The sequence below is a fragment of the Polypterus senegalus genome, chromosome 12, assembly GCF_016835505.1.
Source record: "Polypterus senegalus isolate Bchr_013 chromosome 12, ASM1683550v1, whole genome shotgun sequence".
Classification (NCBI taxonomy): domain Eukaryota; kingdom Metazoa; phylum Chordata; class Cladistia; order Polypteriformes; family Polypteridae; genus Polypterus; species Polypterus senegalus.
This window is the reverse complement of record NC_053165.1, coordinates 111,408,590-111,429,194: the sequence shown is the minus strand read 5'-3', so window position 1 is coordinate 111,429,194 and position 20,605 is coordinate 111,408,590. Positions and strand designations below refer to the sequence as shown.

At 36.9% G+C, this 20,605-nt stretch overlaps 1 protein-coding gene across 1 annotated transcript in view; it reads right to left on the bottom strand.

Annotated features, from left to right (window-relative positions):
- LOC120541537 (insulin-like growth factor 1 receptor) overlaps positions 1–20,605 on the bottom strand; it is a 384,927-nt gene that overhangs the window by 45,849 nt on the left and 318,473 nt on the right. Inside the window, exons 3-7 of the mRNA XM_039773260.1 lie at positions 12,755–13,067; positions 11,895–12,034; positions 11,129–11,273; positions 904–1,109; positions 463–589 (exon numbers count right to left, since the gene is read on the bottom strand). Of these exons, the coding sequence (XP_039629194.1) occupies positions 463–589; positions 904–1,109; positions 11,129–11,273; positions 11,895–12,034; positions 12,755–13,067 (931 nt within the window). The remainder of the gene's footprint in view (positions 1–462; positions 590–903; positions 1,110–11,128; positions 11,274–11,894; positions 12,035–12,754; positions 13,068–20,605) is intronic.

The following is a 20,605-nucleotide window of genomic DNA, read 5'->3' as shown; positions in this document are numbered from 1 at the left end:
GACAGGCTGAAAAGTGTTTAAACTATATAAAGAGAAATTTCTCTAAGCTTGTGTAAAGTATTGTTTTTGTGGATTATGGGATCTGCTCTGGCAGGACATACACCAGTTGGCAGTTACTTGGGCTATATACAATATTAACTTTCAGTCAATGCACTGTGAACAGTTCAACATCTTACAATAGCCAAACAGCTTTAAAAAAAAAAAAAAAAAAAATAAGATTTTTCAATATTTGACTATTTTCAGATTCATTTTGCATATTTTCTTGATATGGGGATTAGGTCCTACAAGGCATAATGTAATGCATATTATAAATAACCAAAGTCGTTCATGTCATAAAAATCATCTAATTTAGACAACTGAATTTAAAGCAGTGTTTTTAGGTGTTTTATATAAATCTACAATTGCAAGTTTTAGTAATTCTAATTATCCCAACACTATTTGAACCATTCAGTTCATACTTACGCTTCCTTAAAGTACACTATAAAGCTGATCAAGTCTCTATAATCAAGGGGTCGGTATCGCTCCCAGGTTAGTATGATTCTGTTCTTGAAGGTCGTAATAGTCTTGAACTTGAGAATATGGCTCTCACCTGCAGATTAAGTAAAAGAAAAATTTGATGGATGTCCTGAAAATATGCAGATAAAAGAGAAAGCTACTCTACTTCTGAATTTGCATGAGCCACTTTAGAGTTGATCCAAACATGCGAAAACCACTGAAAACTGGCTATGCATACAAAGAGTTCACCTAGGATGCAGATGACTCAAAATTTGACTTCTATAATTATTGGCATGTTTTTAAATCACTTTAATACTGTCATTATTTTAAAAAGTTCCATTAATTATAAAACTTATACTTTTGCCTGTGCAGGATTAATAAATGAGAACCTGGATGTTCTCCACTTACAAGAAGCTCTTGCTCCATTCGTATGTGTGTTGATGTCTCCTGCCCCCTGACGCCCAGTCACTTTCTGCATGGTATAGATCTCAGACAGGCACAGCTTAGGGTTAGAAGAAAAGTAGAGTTTTCCTTCTTTGATAGTTAAGACATGGTGCTTCCAGTCCCAGAGTTGTTGAAGGTTTTGGTTGTCCCAAACATAAAAAGAGTAATTTCTGGAATGAATAATTAAATATAATAAAGTGACCATCTCTCAGAGACTTGAGCAATTTTTCAGGACATCTCAAAAATAAACTACATTAAAATTCACATAACAAGAAGGATTCCAAAGAAATTTTGAGACACTGACGATGCACGGTAAAGTCTTTTATTATGAAGCCCAAGATGACATATGACATCCAAAACCCACCTAGACCTACAATATAGTTTTGATTAAGGACAAAACTGCTGAGCAACAAGCAATAAGTGGCAAAGATCTATTACTGAAATACACATTATGTCAATAATCACAAAATAACTGGTCACACCCCAAAACTGGTCTATATAGGACAGAGACTGGGAAGAAGTGTTTATTAACAAATCTGCATAAATTATTTACAAGTGGTGATGCTCTATTTATAATTAGACAAGTAAACATCACAAGGGTATGGATTAATATATTAGTGACTCAGTCATATGACCTTGACTGACACAGCTGGTAGTAGCATCACTTCGGTACAGATGCTTTACCTCATCAACAGCATCCAGAAAATAGATAAAATATATAAAAATCTTATACTTCTCTCACAGGGCATGCCAAAGCTATCAATAAGTTAACAATTTGTAGGCAGTAAGAATTACTTGCGCTATCATTAGCTTTGGTACAGCATCAATGAGACTTGTACAAATACCATCTTTGCATGCTTAACAAGCATGTTCACATTGGAACATGCAACTGGCTAACATTCAGAAATCATTCTGTCCAGGTGTTTATAAAACTTGTTTTCTGTTCCACCTGACAGAGTAAGAGAGAGGTTGGGAGCATGCACTGATACAGAGCGTTGCCAAACCCCTTAGGTAACTGATAATATGTGAAATAATTTTAAAGAAAAATACATGGAGACCAACCAAAAGCAAATTGTGCTAATGTAGCAATAGCAACATTAACTGCTGCACTCTGCTTTCGAGCCAGGCAAAATGATATGTAAGAAAATCAAAATAGTTGCACTGAACCACCATGTCTATAGCTGGCACCTGATGAAGAAATGCAGCATGAATTAATGAATGTCTTAATAAGGAAAAAGGGAGCTTCTTGCAGTAAGACCTGACAGAATGCACAAAAATATACTTAAGGTTTTTTTTTTTAGGCTGTGTTGATTTTGTCACTCATCCAAAGGTGTTTGATTTTTCTTTTCTTTCAGCTGTTTTACAACTCTGATTCTCAATAATCAAAATTTCCACGTACGTATTATGAATCGTTGGCCCCTTTATAGTGCTTAATTGGCTTGTTTGTATAAAAAAAGCAGTAAAAGATGTTCATTTGGAAAAATGGTTTGTAAACAAAAATCTCTCTTCAAGTCTAGAATTTGTGTGGTTAGAATAAGAATCTTTGTGGTGTATTCCAATTATTTTGCCAAAATCGGTAGATGATTTAATCATGTGATTTGAACATTGTTAACACTTCTTTGCTCATATTGTTATTTAAGTAGTTTTCCAAATGAACCTACTAAAGTTTGATAAAGACATAAGGAAATTTACTACTGAATAAGACTGAACAAGAGGACAGTGAACATCCTTGAGAGGTCCATTCAAACTTGAATCAGATAAAGGTTGCGCAGTCAACTATAATCTTCAAACATCCTGGAACGGGCTGTTATATGCTACTTACCCCTCTGCAGAAAGCTTACAAAAGACTAAAAGTTTATCCTAGAATGATAGTTTGTACGTGTTAACAGTCAATATGCCACAAACTGCAAAAACGTCTAATATTATTACTGCAAAACATTGCAGGTTTACAGTTACAGTGATCATTAAAGACTGAAGGATTTAATTCATGTGTTTATCTCTTTTTATGTATATACATATTTACATGTATATACAGTGCGTGTGTGTGTCTCAGTGGTCCAGACTCTATCCCAGGGGCAGAAGGTCGTTCCCAGCACTGGATGAGATAAGCAATAAAAGCAAATTTATAAAAAATAAGCTCAGTCTTGGCTAAAGCCAATACCTCATTTACAGCTGAATACTGTCCAATGAGAAGGAGAGTTAGGAAATCCTTCTCTATTCAGATAGACAGCTACCTCTTCCAGACTACCTTAGCAAGAAATACAAAAGAAGAGCACCTTAAAGGGAAATTACATATAGGTTCTGCATCCTTAACAGACCACATAATGTTAATTCCAAAGCTCAGAAGCACCCTCCCTGATTATAACACTACACAGAGAGAGAGAGAACAATCAGGACTAACATGAAAATATCCTTCAACCTGAGGGATTGAGTTTGAGTCTATTCACAGTAAATTTAAAGGAAAAAAAGAACAGCTTACTTATAACCCTTATCCTTTTTAAATCAAGTTACTGCATAGAAAAAAAGTCTGAATTTAGGTACAAAATAGGTTTATAGTGCTTTGTTTGGATTTTATTAGTACCTGCAAATCTGCCTACAAGCACAAATGTGCTATAATGTACAATACGACTTGCAAATGGACAAAAGGCCAGACATACTGTGAGCCTTCCATTATCAAGAAATCTTGGTATTGAGCATTTGAGTTCAGGCACAATATCCCTTCATCTAAAAATCCTGGGTTTCAAGCCAGAAAAGCTTCAAAGTGTTTGCCTGCAATGGCCATCATCTTTAGCTTTGAAATACAGAACCAACCTTATCTGGCCAGAGACCACTACCAATTATCAAGGTCTTGGAACCATTACAATGCACTTGCCTTTTGCATCTTTTTTTTTGTTTTTGCACGCAAAAGTAATTATATTTACCAATACCTCAAAATTACTGGAAATAAAAGTGGAATGTGGACATGTTGGTGAAGGCAGAGTTAGACTGTCAAATTAAACTCCTGGCTTATATTTACTACACAATATTGTTGAAAGTGTGCTATACACATATAAATTGTTCTGAACGTAATGACTGCCTATGTGCACTTACAATCTCAAACTGAGAAAAATGGACAGGAGACTGTGATTGTTAGCTGCCACAGGGTTGTTAGTTTTGCTCTTTAGAATCTTAGCAATCCAGTAGAACAGAGGTGTGCCTGAGAATAATGCCTAAAGTCCTCTGTTCCCAAGAGCAATCTGTTGGTAATGTACCAAGCAGAAAGACCATGGAGTGAATAACTGCCATATAAGAGGAAGAATTTTTCATAGTGGGTCTGGAAACAACAGGCAACTTTCCAAGAAGAGGCAGAATCTATTACTAAGAAAACAGAAAATGTGGTTTAACTTGCACCATTTGCTGCAAGAGCATGACCCTCACAAAGGTATGTTACACAGAGCATATATGAAAAAATGAATGGAATGGTGCTTTTTAGAAAATATTTTCATTTTGTTAAGATTTGGATTAATGGTCATTTATGGCTAGGATACGCGACACTAAGGAAAGGGAGAAATATTTCTATATCAGTGTGAGCACAATGTTTGGGCTAAGCACTGAAAATTTAGGGACAGTCAATGGCTTAAATTTGACAGTTTTTAGGAAGCATCCCTTTTGGATTGTAAAATGAATACCTGTTTTTCAATTTAGTTTTACATAGCATACAGTAAGATGCTGCAGATGTTCTACCAGACGGCTGTGGCGAGTGCCCTCTTCTACGCGGTGGTGTGCTGGGGTGGCAGCATAAAGATGAAAGACGCCTCACGCCTGGACAAACTTGTTAAGAAGGCAGGCTCTATTGTAGGATTAAAGTTGAACAGTTTAACATCTGTGGCAGAGCAACGGGCACTAAGCAAACTCCTGTCAATCATGAATAATCCACTGCATCCACTTAACAGTGTCATCTCCAGACAGAGGAGTAGCTTCAGTGACAGAATTTGTCACTGTCCTGCTCCACTGACAGACTAAAGATATCGTTCTTCCCCCACACTATGCGACTCTTCAATTCCACCAGGGGGAGTAAATGCTAACATTAATTTTATTTTAATTTTTTTAATTTTTATTACTATTTAATTTAATACGGTTTCTTTGTATCAGTATACTGCTGCTGGATTATGTGAATTTCCCCTTGGGATTAATAAAGTATCTATCTATCTATTGACAAATTCAGCTGCACTTAAAAATAAAAATATAAAACAAAAAAAAAACATTTAATAAGACTGGGACTGGTTTGGTACCATTAGCACACACAACAGCACATTCCCGATCCACAGGTCATAAAGTTACTCAAGAGTCACTCATACTGATAAATTAATGATCATTTCCTGGATATTATATATATATATATATATATATATATATATATATATATATATATATATATATATATATATATATATATATATATATATATATATATATATATATATATAGAGAGAGAGAGAGAGAGAGAGAGAGAGAGAGAGAGAGAGAGAGAGAGAGAGAGAGAGAGATATATACAGTATCTCACAAAAGAGAGTAAGTGAGTATACACCTCACATTTTTGTAAATATTTTATTATATCTTTTCATGGGACAACACTGAAGACGTGACACTTTGAAACAATGTAAAGTAGTCAGTGTACAGCTTGTATTACGAGTGTAAATTTGCTGTCCTCTCAAAATAACTCAACACACAGCCATTAATATCTAAATTGCTGGCAACAAAAGTGAGTACACCCCTAAGTGAAAAATTAGCAAATTATGCCCAATTAGCCATTTTCCCTCCCCGGTGTCATGTGTCTCATTAGTCTTACAAGGTCTCAGGTGTGAATGGGGAGCAGGTGTGTTACATTTGGTGTTATCGCTCTCACACTCTCTCATACTGGTCACTGGAAGTTGAATATGGCACCTCATGGCGAAGAATTCTTTGAGGATCTGAAAAAAAAGAATTTTTGCTCTACATAAAGATGGCCCGGGCTATAAAAAGATTGCCAACACCATGAAACTGAGCTGCAGCATGGTGGCCAAGACCATATAGCGGTTTAACAGAACAGGTTCCACTCAGAACAAAGACGTTGAATGCACATGCTCAGCGTCATAACCAGATTTTGCCTTTTGAAAATAGAAGTATGAGTGCTGCCAGCATTGCTGCAGAGGTTGAAGGGGTGAGGGGGTCAGCCTGTCAGTGCTCAGACCATACGCCGCACACTGCATCAAATTTGTCCTGTATGGCTGTTATCCCAGAAAGAAGCCTCTTCTAAAGATGATGCACAAGAAAGTCCGCAAACAGTTTGCTGAAGACAAGCAGACTAAGGACATGGATTACTGGAACCATGTCCTGTGGCCTGATGAGACCAAGATAAACTTATTTGGTTCAGATGGTGTCAAGCATGTGTGGCGGCAACCAGGTAAGGAGTACAAAGACAAGTGTGTCTTGCCTACAGTCAAGCATGGTGGTGGGAGTGTCATGGTTTGGGGCTGCATGAGTGCTGCCAGCACTGGGGAGCTACAGTTCATTGAGGGAACCATGAATGCCAACATTTACTGTGACATGCTGAAGCAGAGCATGATCCCCTCCCTTCGGAAACTGGGCCGCAGGGCAGTATTCCAACATGATAAACGACTCCAAACACACTTCCAAGACGACCAATGCCTTGCTAAAGAAACTGAGGGTAAAGGTCCTGGACTGGCCAAGCATGTCTCCAGACCTAAACCCTATTGAGCATCTGTGGGGCATCCTCAAACGGAATGTGGAGGAGTGCAAGGTCTAAAACATCCACCAGCTCCATGATGTCGTCATGTAGGAGTGGAAGAGGATTCCAGTGGCAACCTGTGAAGTTCGAGTGAACTCCATGCCCAAGGGAGTTAAAGCAGTGCTGGAAAATAATGGTGGCCACACAAAATATTGACACTTTAGGCACAACTTGGACGTTTTTCACTTAGGGCTATACTCACTTTTGTTGCCAGCAGTTTAGACATTAATGGCTGTGTATTGAGTTATTTTGAAGGGACAACAAATTTACACTGCTATACTAGCTGCACACTGACAACTTTACATTGTATCAAAGTGTCACATCTTCAGTGTTGTCCCATGAAAAGATATAATAAAATATTTACAAAAATGTGAGGGGTATAGTCCCTTACGGCTTTTGTGAGATACTGTGTATATATATCTATATATCTATAGATATATCTATCTATCTATATCTATAGATATATATATATATCTATATATATATCTATATATCTATATATCTATATATCTATATATCTATATATATATATATCTCTTAGGGGAGTCCAACTCCGGTCCTGGTGGGCCACAGTGGCTGCAGGTTTTCATTCTAACCATCGTCTTAATTAGTGAGCTGTTTTTGCTGCTCATTAACTTGTTTTGTCTTATTAAATTGACATGACTCAGGCCCCTTAGTTGTTTCTTTGTCCTTAATGAGCAGCCAAACAATAATGAGACACAAAACAAGCCGCCACATGACCAGCTAAAATCAACAGTCTACTGTGGCAGAATGAGAGCAGCAACAAGTCTTTATATTCAATAACGGCTTTAATTAACAGCAAGAATTGGCTTCTCATTAAGAAACTGGTTGGAGTAAAATTGGTTTGAGTTTGACGTTCCAGTTAAGCTGGTCATCTGTTGGCTCGTTTCATATCTCATTTCTGTTTGGCTGCCATTTAACTCTTTGAGGGCTGAATATTTTTTTGGAAGACAGCAGGAATGTGCAGCAGCCTATCAGTGGAAACAACTTGACAGTCGGAGAAGGTGCTACAAAACTGCTTCACATCTCGGCCCATAATCAGTGAATAAAAGTGTTTTGAAATACGATCTCTTATCTTCTCTGTGCCGAGATGGCTCCCCAAGATATGGGTGTGAGCAATTTTTAAAACCATCTCTCTATACCCACTTGGGACAACCAACTGCTCAATTGGCCCTTCTCCCATGCAATCAGAAATCACTCAATATAAGAAACCCTCCATAATCAAAACGTGTGGTGTTTTGAAATTCATGCCCTCCCACTCCCTATAGTAAGTATTGTTTGCACCATGTGTTTGTTTAAATGCAAAGTCTTGGCTGCTGTTGGCCCGTTACAGGTGTGCAAATTCTTTTGGAATGTCAGTCCCTGCTTTTCCAGGGCCCGAAACAATACCCTGCTGTTCTCCACCCATTGTTTCACCTGGGACCGTATCTATTGGTTGGTTGTCCTGGACTCTCAGGTGAGAGGTCATCCCCTACCTCTCTGGACAGATGAGGTTCAACCTCTAAGCTGGCTTCTTGACTGACCTGGTCATTGGCAAGACCCTCTCTATCTACTACAGACAGAGGTGCTCTGCAGGTGGCTAGGACACAAGGGAAAAGGACATTGCTCGACCTGATTAAAACAGGCCAGGGTGAAGTATTTGTTAAGGCAGTCCAATCCTTAAAGTTCCTCACTTTAAATTCCATAACGAATAAAACAGCCTCATATTCCTTAACATCTCCATGAACACAGTGAATGTTCATCCTATCCTTTTTTGTGTAGGGAGGATTTTGCATCTAGCCAACTTAATAGAGACCTTAAAACTGACTTTCTTCAACACCCAAGGGAAAATCTGCAACGAGCATACCTGGGTCAGACCCAAGTCCATTGACTTAGGCAGGAGAGGGCACTCCCAAGCCCAATGTCCCGGTTGATCGAAAGCATCTGCATCAGATTTCAGCTGTAGAGTTCCTAGAATAACGCCTTCTGCTTGTGGTGTCCATTCTGGTGCCCTCAGCAGGACATCCGCAACTCTAGGAGCCTGGGTCTGAGCAGGAGAAATCGAGGCAGGGTGTGACAGCAGTGGCTGAACATTGGGCAAGGATGCAAATGGCTGGGATAGCCCCTCTGTTTCTAGGTGGCTTCGGTGCCCTGCAGTCTGAAGGTCTGGACTAGTAGGGAGTGGACATTGTTCTGGAGCATCTCATTACAGAGGTCTTCATTTATCCCTGACAAGACTGTGTCAAAAGTGAGCTTTTCCACAATGTCCCCAGATAGCAATCAGGATTAATCTGCCACAGCCAAAATAGACGTCTCTTGGCCAAGGGGCTCATAGCCATATGGAGGAGGATTCAGGAAATCATAATCATCAAGCCTTTCAGGAGGAAGGTTTTGCATTATCTGTAAGACCTCCCTGGTCAAAAAGGGGGCCAAAATAGCTGTCCAGCCTTTCCTGTCCCACATCATCAATGTTGTCGAGTGTTCAAAACAGAGTAAGGAACACTCTGAGTCATCTGAGGTAGCAATCTTCACTAGCACATCTCTGTGACTGGCCAGAGCAGGGTCATCTTCTGGAGCCTCCTCCAGCTCCGGGAGGAACAGAGCATCAAATGCCTGCTCAGGATCTATCAGTGCAGGACCCCAATTCCGGTACCATGTGATGCATAAGTCACATTCCTGCACACGAGAGATGTCTTATTCCGAAAGACTTCAAGAAAACCAACTTTATTCCCATCAAAACAGGAACAGTCAGGGTATTTATTCAAATGGAGGCTACCACTTCAATACACAAAGACACTGCAAACAAGCATGGATGGGGCCAGGATAGTAGTCAGGTTATACTGTTCCCTGCATCACCAAATGGATGACAGATGTGTTACACGAAGAGACTGTGAACTTGCAGTTGCCTAGATGGCATTACAAATCTGCAGTTGCCTCGGGGACAGAAAAGCAACACTAGCCAGATATGTCAATCATGTCTCACCATTGGGAAGGTTCTCAAAAGAGCTCCAAAATCTCAAAAAACTTCAAACACCCCAGGACACTCTTGTAATGAATCAAAGACAATAGTCACAGACTATCAGGGTGAGTAAAAGAAAAAAATCAAACTACTTGAAACAAGTGCCGTATTTTTCAGTAATACCCCTTCAAATCACTTAAACTAGTGCCATATTACATGGCTTTGATAGGGATGTCAAATTTGATAACTGCAGTTGCTGATCTTGGTGCCTGAGAATGTCACATTACATGACTACCAATTGCAAGGCACAACAAATTAACCTAGTGTCACATTACACAACTTCCAGATAGTGGAGATGTCAATCCTAATGAGTACAGCTGCATATCTTCTCATTTAATCATGTCAAATTACACTAATTAGAATCACAGGGAATGACAAATTATGTGACTCCATGATGACATTCTAGCATAATTTCACATCTTTTTCTATCAATCACGTGCTGCATGACAAGGCTGAAGCTATACTAATGTTTTACGGGTATGGCCGATTCAAACACAATCCTTTTTTTGTTTTTTTCTGCAAAGTCACAGGCACACAAGTCTCTCTTTAGTTTGTAAGGTCAAAACACTTGCTTTCCTTATTCTTCGAAGCTGCATTACATGTATTGCACTTTTCACTGGTTGTCAGCTCACATACACGAAACTGCCCCTGTGTCTTAAGATAATATCAAAACTGTTTGATATTGTCAGGGGGAGTCACAGACTGGTTGGGTATGTCAGACCACATGACTAGTGGTCACGGCAGTGTGCCATGACTGCCAGAGATTTGTTATCATTATGCAAATGAAATCTGTGCCTGAAAATTGTTGGAAATGTAAAATGTAACAGGGATTTAATCAATTTTGACAAGTACCTTTTTTCATAAGCAATCTCAACATCAAGAGAAAAGTGCTTAACATTATGTAGGAAAGTGATTTCAGAATAGCACCTGTTACTACATAATTTTATGAATCAGCAAATCACTTCAAACAAAGGCAGGAGTTGCAAGACAGTGTTGAAATAACAAAAGTGTAGTACTTTCAATTAAGGAGCACAAGAAAAGTGGGCAACATGTTACACAATTAACCATGTTTCTTCAGCATACAAGAATTGAAAAAATCATCTTGGTTTTGAAAATTTGCAACTGTAGATGTTCTCCTTTCACAGAAGTTAAATATTTTTTTCATATCCCCCCATTAGCAAAAATGCTAGCAATTTTCCTTCTCTCCTTTTCTTTCAAAGAAAAACTAATGCTACTATTTTGCCAGCACCAAATCCATGTCAAATAACAGAGAAATGCTGGAAGAAAAATTCTAGTGTCACTCATAACACATGACACTCAACACATGCATTTCTAGCTTTGTGTCACAGGAATATAGATTATATAATTGGAATCTTAAAATACATGTTTTCAAACATACTCACCCTTCAAGCTGCTGTTCTCCATTAATATAACGCAAATTCTTCAAAAATGAAAGGGACGAGAGTGCGTGTGAGTGACGAATTGATACGTAGCCAGTGACAGTTTCTATCAGACCCATGAAAGCTTCCAGTTCTGCAGCAATGTTATCTGCAAGGGGAAAAAAAGAAACCACTGGATCATACTAACCAATGGCTATATACAGCACTTATAAGACATATCAACAGGTGGGAAGAGCACACATTCCATTAGCTAGTGTGGAAAAAAGAGAAACAGAGAAATCTAAAGAATCAGGGCAGTCCTGAGAAGAGGGATGGCTGAAAATAAAAATGATAGACAACATAAAAAGTAAAACTGCAATACTGGTTTTCTGCATTACTAGCATATTTTAGACTCACTAATATACTGAATTACATGAAGCGTTTTCCAGGTCACTGCTTTACAAATAAGCATACCTTGAATATTACCATTAAGATGCCTCTGAAAGGCAAGTAGAATGAGTGGAAGGGTAAAACTAAATAATAGTCAGAAGCTCCCTCTTCAGCCACGGTAACACTGAGGTAACACACATCAGGTTATTCAGACACAACTGTGTCACATAATGAATACAGGCTGAGCTGTGTTGGATTTTGTTTAATGTATTGATTTCTGTTTATTTTCATTGTGTACTTGTCACATGACTAATGTTTACTTGTCATCAACACCACTGTTTTTCATTGAAATTGAAACATGTACTTTGTGAAAATACCTTGTTAAATACAGGATACTTACTTCCTCTGCGAATATTAATGGTCAGATGTCCTTTGACAAATGTGCAGCCTTCCATGGACTGGGCAGCTGTGACAGAATCTATTGCCTTTTCTCCAAAGCAGATTTTGTGGCATGGTCCATCACATGGGCTGCAGAACATGCTGCGTGAAAGAAAACAAGAAAGAGAATTAGTGTAGCCTTGAATTCTTAGTGCAGCCACTGTGCACAATGCTTTTCTCATTCATGATTTTCTGCCACATATAAGCCTTGGCAAAAGCTGTTTTAAAGGCAATTTACTAAGATCACAAACAGCTTATTTGAGGCATTTTTAATACAGATGAAAATACTTACTAAGGCAGTTATTGCAAATATTAACTAAAGGATGGAAAAGAAAAATATTTTTTTCTCCATTTATTAAACATTTGAAAAATCTGTGCTAAAATAAAAAAAGTCATAAAACTCAGAAAGCTTCATCCATCTTTTCCTGAACTACCCTAATTAGAAACAGTAAAGGGATGACTTTCAATGGAGAGGCTCAATTGCAATTCTCTATTTTCTTTCAATATTTTATTATCAAATCATGGTAAGTCATGTTTTGCAAAAAATATACAATTATGCAGTTTCTCTTTAGTGGAGGTTATGTTTATTAATAAAAATAACAAATGTAAGGCTATCTTTTGGCAGCATTCTGGTCTCTTGAAACAATTAAAATGCACCAGGCAATGTCAAATGGTAAGTTAAATCTGATATTAAATGTACCATTATTTTCCTGCCACCATTTTTCTCTGAGCTAGTGCAATCTTTCTCAAGGCAATAAACTTATATTTGTGAATATGAAAAAGTCAAGTTGCCCCGAAATCATTGTTTTAGCATTCACTCACCTTTGGCTCTCATTGCGCATAAACCCGGAGGGGCATTCTTGAACACATTCTCCATTGTGGATAACAAACATTTCAAACTCATTGGGCATGGAAGCAGGCACCTTAGAGCAGAACTCTTTGCTGACACAGCGCCAGCCATAAAAACGGTATGTGTCTGGTGGGCAGGTAGGAACGCAGCGACCCTCATGGTAATAATGGAGGCAGGCCATACAGGCAGTGTCATTGTCAGGCATCATGCAGCTACCGAGGCATTCTGGGTGGCAACACTCATTGGAATCAGTACAGGCACGCCTTCCACATTCACTTGGACACACTATGAAAGAAAAAGACAGAGACAGGACAAATGAATTACTTCAATAATCCAAAATACACAGTTTAATAAATGTTAGATGAGAAGCCTTATTACTATGGAGCAAAAGAACCTTAGGAATGCTAAGAAAGATCTAGGTTTTGATTAAAAGTGCAAATTGTCATCTCCAGGCTCAAATAAACTAAGAATATCAGCAAATGATGAAAACAATACACAAAAAAAAATTACACATTGATATCTAGCCTTTTCTGGTACTGTGACCATACAGACTACACTACTTGAGAAGCTGGCAGAGCACCATAGAGGACTGTTTGCTCAAGGGGTTGCACTGTGCCAGCCTCATTAGTACATTGTACACCCTGGACTCAACATACATACATATAAATATTATTAGTGTTGAAGACTATTAAGGGATTTCTTCAAAAACCTCCAACTGCACGTCTCGCCAAAAGGAGATCTTGCTGCTCTACAGTGATGGGTGAATGCCAAGCTGCTATTTAGCTTCAGGGTTTCCTACTTCTCAGTCTATGCTCTGGCCTCTCAGCTTTTGCAGCTTTCAGTAAGGCCACATTTCCAAAATAAATGAAACCTGTACACAAAGAAACCTTCTCTTCTAAATGTTATGTCTGAAGTGGTGAACTTTGGTTAATTCTGATTTGCATTCTCCTTGACCCATCTAAAATCATTTAAGGAATTAAATTTCTGCTAATGATAAAAAGTAGGAAACGAAGAAATAAATCAACAACATGTGAAGTGCTGTTAGTTAATACTAGTATCTCAGTGGTCTACTGTGAGAACTCATATGCAATACACACAGAAGATGTGATTTGTGTACAATCCCAGAATTATTCTAATATATAATTTGACTGCAATAAAGCTGCCAAATATAAAACTTAAAAGCACTGTTTTACACTTACACCACAAATCACAGGTTAATATATACCTGTGCTCTAAATGCCAAAAATAGGATAATGAAGCGAAAGAAACCAAGAATGTATGTGAGATGTGGTACTGTAAGTTTTACAGAGTATCTGTGGCCTTCTATAACCTTAATAGAGAGCTAAATAAAGATTACTCCTATAATATTCATACTGTAAATAGTATACACACGAGAGGTCCATGGAACACTTTCTATTATTGTCAAGCACACACAAACTAACTCTCCTCTTCTAAGGAAGGCAATCTTCTTCAGCAGGATTGTATTTGATTTAGTATAATGCTATTCAGTCTGTTCATCACCCTGGACTTTTCTCATTCCTCACATTTCAAGCCAGAGGGCAATCAAGTTGGTAGAATGATAGAAATTGCATTGAGATGTTGTAAGAAACCATTTACTTTAGTATGATTTCCTAGATCACACTTATTATCAAGATGAAGAAACAATAAAAAGCTTTTATAAAAATTGGGTAACTTAAGCAAGGCAGGCAAAAAAGTCAGCAAGGTACTGGTCATCGTATAAACCTAATGAAAAAGTTATTGTCAAAGGTTTTTTTTCTTTTGTTTTGGTAGGAAGGAGAAGAATCTCCTATTAGGTCCCATTATGCAGGGTGGGCGTAAATAGTATCATAGCAACTGGATGGTGGCACACTGCCCGGCACACTTATGGCTGACCATGAGCCTGCCAAGATGAGGATTTGTATAAGGGAGAGAATATGGGAAATAATAAAAACATGTAACATTCAAATGGTGGTTGAAAAGACACGTTTAATTTATGGATATTAGAAAAAGGGAAATTTTAGGGCTGAAAGCCACAAAAAAAGCAAGCACTAAAATAAGGGTGGGGGTCTGATAAGTGCCAAACCGTTAGATTAACAGCCCTCACCACCACAAATCTGAAACCTTCATGTAGATAATGTTTTTTTAAGTGTCAAATTAAGTATGGGAGAATGACATTATAATTATGGGGAAAAATAAGAAGTGGCAACAGTATAACATTTTTACAGAAAGACACCCAAAAACTAAGTTGACTTTCTGAACAACCAAGACCTATAGCCTCACAGGAAAGAAACAATATGTAGTAACAGAAAATCCTTTTTGCACAAAACTAATTGAGTTGGGACAATAAAAGTAATTTATTGTTTGTTTTCAATCCTATTTTTTGTAAAAATTGATCTCTCTGTATGGAATGATTATAATAAAATCAATTAAAAAAAATAAGTTATTTCCAAATTTGTGAAAGAGAAGCATTGCAGACACCTCAAAACTTGGAAACACCAAACCATGATGAAGTTTTTTCAGTAAAGTTTAAAATCAAACTCATGATCAGAACATATCATCAAAATGAACCAGTGGTAACACCTGGGAGTAAACATTCATCAAAGAGGCAAAGTGAGCAAAAGGAAACAAAAAAAGAAACAAACCTCAGACATGATAAGGGAGAAAAAAAAAATGCTTTACAGTGAGTGTATTTTAAATAATAATGAAACGACAGTATGCAACAATCTGAAAATGATTTGATTCAATCAAATAGCTTTGTAGCATTAAATATAAAAAGACTTGGATGACATGATCTACTGACCAACTTCCACTACACATATATTTAGGACAACCATAGAACCATTCATAGAACCATTCATAGAACCATTCATAGAACCATTCAGGTTCTGGACCTGTTTTTTGCTTTAAAAGGTCCCAAGCAGGTAAAATAAAATTATCCTTAGGATGGTCCTGTTCAATCACTGAATGCACAGCCATGGGTGTTTCTGGAGGATCTTTGACTTTTCAACGTGCCACATTAATTGGAAGCCTAGTATTAATGTCATGATACTTGCAGAGAATGACACAGTCACCTTTTTCTAAGACAGAGCATTTAGGACTATGCTGCTATTTGGGTAATCTTTATACTACAGTCTGAGAACCAGAAGATGATTCTAATATATACTGTGTTTGTTTATTAGTGAAGTAAACAACTGAACTCATGAGACAGACAGTAAAAACAGCCTTGAACTCTGTAATTAACATACTGTACTGATGATTTTACAAAATTCCTTGACACAGTATTTGTCATGCACCTCTTATCTTCTGCTACAAGACAAAGAGTTGTGTATTGATGGACTTTCCTAACGAGCTCTCCAAGTACTCAAAAGTATTTAAACACATTATATACAGTACATAGCTATTATAGGCATCTCAAAATTAGTGGAACCCATGATAAAACAAAAAATGGCATTTATGAAGATCATTATAATTAAGGTAAATAGTACGTTGTGAGGCTGAATTATCTCATTACATATAAAATACATTAAATACCATATCATGTTGGAATGCGGGCAATGGAAAGGGAATATCTTTTTTTAATCCATTAAGTGGAACAGGGCAGAATATTTAGCAATAACAGTGAGACAGTCAAACTCTAAGCAGAAAGTACCAGAGCACGAAGACTGTATAGTGCATAGGGGCAGAAACAGGAGATATATACAATACATGAAGTTTAATTCTCTTCATTCACACATTACTATCCTTACAATGTACAATAAGCAAAGTGTATGCTGCACTTAGAAAGTTTGGTCCTTGAGATTGGCCATCTTCAAACAATTTGCATTATTAATTATTATTCATTGCAGAATGTAGTCAGATGGTATAGTGCTTACTAAAGATTACAGATTGCTTTATCTCAAATTTAGATTTTATTCAAAAAGAAAGGAAAAATTCAGATCTGATGAATCATAACACAAAACCCATACTACACGAGTGCACAGCAGGAATTTTAACTAATTCATATCCTTGACAGATTTATAAATACTCATAGAAAATAATAACATGCCCCTTCAATATTGTGAAACTTGTATATTCTTTAAAATTTTGTTGCAAAACCTAAAGCTTAACACTATCAAACAGGCCATGTTGGTGTAGTTTGTTTAATTTAATTTATGGTATTTGCTTCACTTTGGCACATCATTTTAGGGCTCACCATTACATACTGTTAACAGCAATAGGATCTTTTCAAAATAAATGGCTTAAAAGACATACATTCAACACCTTGACTATTTAACCATTTGAGTTTGTACATGCAGTATTATGAAGATACAGTATTTTATGCTCCAATTCTTTTGACTTATTTTTTTTTAACCTAGTATTGATAATTGGCATGAAAGAGAGAATAATGATTAAATAAACACCTAATAATTTATTTACAGGAAATATGCGTGCTCTTTTATGGTATGTTAAAATAAACCAAGAGAGGGCACCATAAGCACACTTAATATAGTCTTTATCCTGCTAAATCATTTGTCTGAATTCCTCTGCAGGGTTTAAACCAAACCCCCAACAGCAAGCAAGTGCATGTCATTCCATATAAGTTCGATTAGTGCTGGTCAGCATCTTGCCTCTGACTCTCTCTGACTAAAAGTGCCTTTTCATATTTATAGCCATACTGAGAGCAGCCCTATTTCCATTCTTCATTGCTATACACAAAGCTATGCAAAGCACTATATACTTCTACAACAGGAAATTGCCAAACAAGGATGACTCCATTCCCAGAGGAACGACTTGGAAGTCTGTTTCACAAGCTGAGAGCAAAAGAGGGGTCAAACTAAGAGCCAGAGACCTTTAGGTCTGGTGAATTTTGGCAGTTGTAGGGAAAAGGGAAAAAGGCCAACTGACGTCCAAGTTGGCATGAATTTAAACTACTGGAAAGCACTTTGAGGATGCGGAAACACAAAATTAGGTTAGGCCCACTTGTGATGGCACCACTACTTTAATTAGTTGTCATCAGAATAAAATTAAATAAAAAGACATATCACCAAAAAAATACATTTATCTGAAATGCTGCTTGTTTTTAATTGTCACAACAAAACTGTCTCAAACAAAGCAACTCAAAAAAAAGACAGGATGTTTCACTGATAAACACAATGAGACAACACTAGTTATAGAAATCAAGCAGAAACTTTTGCTTCTCAAATGCTCTACATATTTAAAAACAAACACAAGTGGCATTTTCTGTATGTTTACATATAGGTTATTTAATCCTCTCATCTGTTTTCTCTGTTGTGAGTACTGAAGACAGATACATTATATACCAGTGGGAATCAAATTGGGATGGGATGGTATAGGATAGTGGACCAACATAGGATGGACACACACACACACACACACACACACACATGCTTCCTCTCCTTCTTAGTCCTGTTCAGAAGCAGGCCAGAAGTAATTATTGGGTTAATAATGAACAGACTCTGACTAAATATAAATTGTAATATGTGTTAAATTTTCAATTTCACAAATACAAATGAACTATTTTCTATTCTATCCTTCTGATAAAAAATGTAACCTCCTTTGTAATTTCGTAAGTTTTATCTTTTGTTTAATGTTACTCAATGTTTGCAGCTTATTTAACAAATAATTATACAAAAATCAACTACAACATTGCTACAGTGTTTAAATCCAAAGGTTAGGATGCTGAAAAGTAACCTTATTCATGTTGGCAGTGATAAAATGCTTTGTATATTGTATGTTGTATGCTTTGAGTCAACGTAGTAAACACACTATGGTTTAAACGTTTGGGGACACCTAGACATTTTCATGTTTTTGATAGAAATTTATACCATTTTATCTAGATGCCATTCAATTGGTTAAAAAACCTCCCTGGCATTACTAGTGTATATAATGGCCATTACTGCTTGAAATGAGTGATTTTTATCTTATTATTCACTATGACTGTAAACCCCCTTTTCCAGCAGCAATTCCTCAAGTGTAGCTTATTCTCAATTAGTCCTTAATTAGTCATGTTTACATGCTAATTGGTTATTAAAGAAAGTTTTCTAATGGCATTAGCACAGCTGAAACCTATTGATCTGTTCAATTGTGATGCAAGGTGCTGGCATCTCTGAATTTCAGTTCTGGGTTCAAAAATGGTCAAAATGCAAGCCTATTCCATGGGACAGACTGCCAAGAAACTGAAGATTTCATACAAAAGTTTGTATTGCTGTCTTCAGAGAAGAGGGCAAACATGACCTAACCATTTTAGAAAAAGAGGGTGAAGGCCAAGACATACAACTGCGTAAGAGGATAAGGACATCTGAGTTTGTAGTTTAAAAACCAAATGCCTTACTGGTCCCTCAGTTGATGACTTCTTTAAATACATGCCAAATACCAGTGTTTTCTGAAACCATGAAAAGATGATTCTGCAATGCAAACTATCAATGGCATAGCTATATTTTAAAATCTATTTATTGGTCTCTTCATAAAAAGGGATCAATTTCTATCAAAAAGAAACATTTCTGGGTTACCTCAAACTTTTGACCAGTACTGTATATTGATTTAAATTATAAATATAGGAGTCGGAGTCAAAAGTTTTGTGTACCGACTCCACAGCAATGTTGAAAAGCAACAATTAATTTAACTTGCAAACTGTAAGGATGTGAAATTAACTCATTTGGGGAGAAGTGAATAAACTGGGAGTGAACCAAGGTCTCTGTAAAAGTGAGAAAGCATTCCTAATTAATGTGCCATCATAGCAGCTAAAAGTAATCTACCCAAAATAAAAATGCACATACAGTACCTTCAAAATACTGTAGTAATTAGCAGTTTGTCGTTAAGATCAGTTATCCCATATTTGTCTGCTTGTAAAAGGTAAAATTCCCTATTGCTATAATCTTTCACAACTAATAAGTGCTAAAAACTACACAAGTGTGCAGCTCTTTTTAGCATAAGATAAAAAACAGAATCTCTTTCAACAAAGAGATCAAGCTATGCATTCAAAGGCAAAAAACACCAACATTGTTAATGAGAAGAGGTAGTACACTCATCTACAGAGAAAGAAGGAATCTTCATTTCAGCCCACCTATGGTGAAACCCCAAATTACAGAGTAACACAACCTCCGTTTAATTTTTTAAAAGATGTTGTTCTTAGATTCTGTGCTTCTGATGTATTCCCTCCATTTAAGAAACAGGGGAAAATCAACCATGCAGTCTAAAGGCACTGGCAGAAATTCCAACAGTCCCATCAGAGGAACAATGAGTGCACAATTCAACGTACAAGGCAGCAAAGTTGCAGTTGTTGCCTTTTGGTAACAAAAAAGACAGTATAAAGTATTTGCCAACTGGTAGTGAAGGTCAAGCTCTACTATCTTTCAAAAAGAGAAAAAAAATTGTCTTTTTGTGATGAACATAACAGTCAGTCCTGTAAAGTTATCCATTAAAGATACAGAAAATGTAAAAAAGATAAGTTAAAAAATATTGTTATTTGGCCTTTTAAACTGAAAATACAAAGCAATTAACATTAAACTGCCCTAATAATGTCTCTCTTAGCCATTTCCTGACCACTGATGAATGCTTACAGCCTAATGAGAATTGCTACTTTACAATTTTTGTTCTGACAACACAACAGATTTGTAGAGTAAGGGAAGCAACAATCATTATATGCGAGATACATCGACTCAAACAGGCAAAGCAATCTTAGGCAGATGTTTGTCTGTTCTCCAATAAAATAATGGGGAAACACAGAACAATGCATGCAAAACATAGGTTGCTTTCTATTTTATTGCCAATATCACTTGTATTTTTAAAACGCACCGATTCCTTTAGCAATAAAATTATTGTTT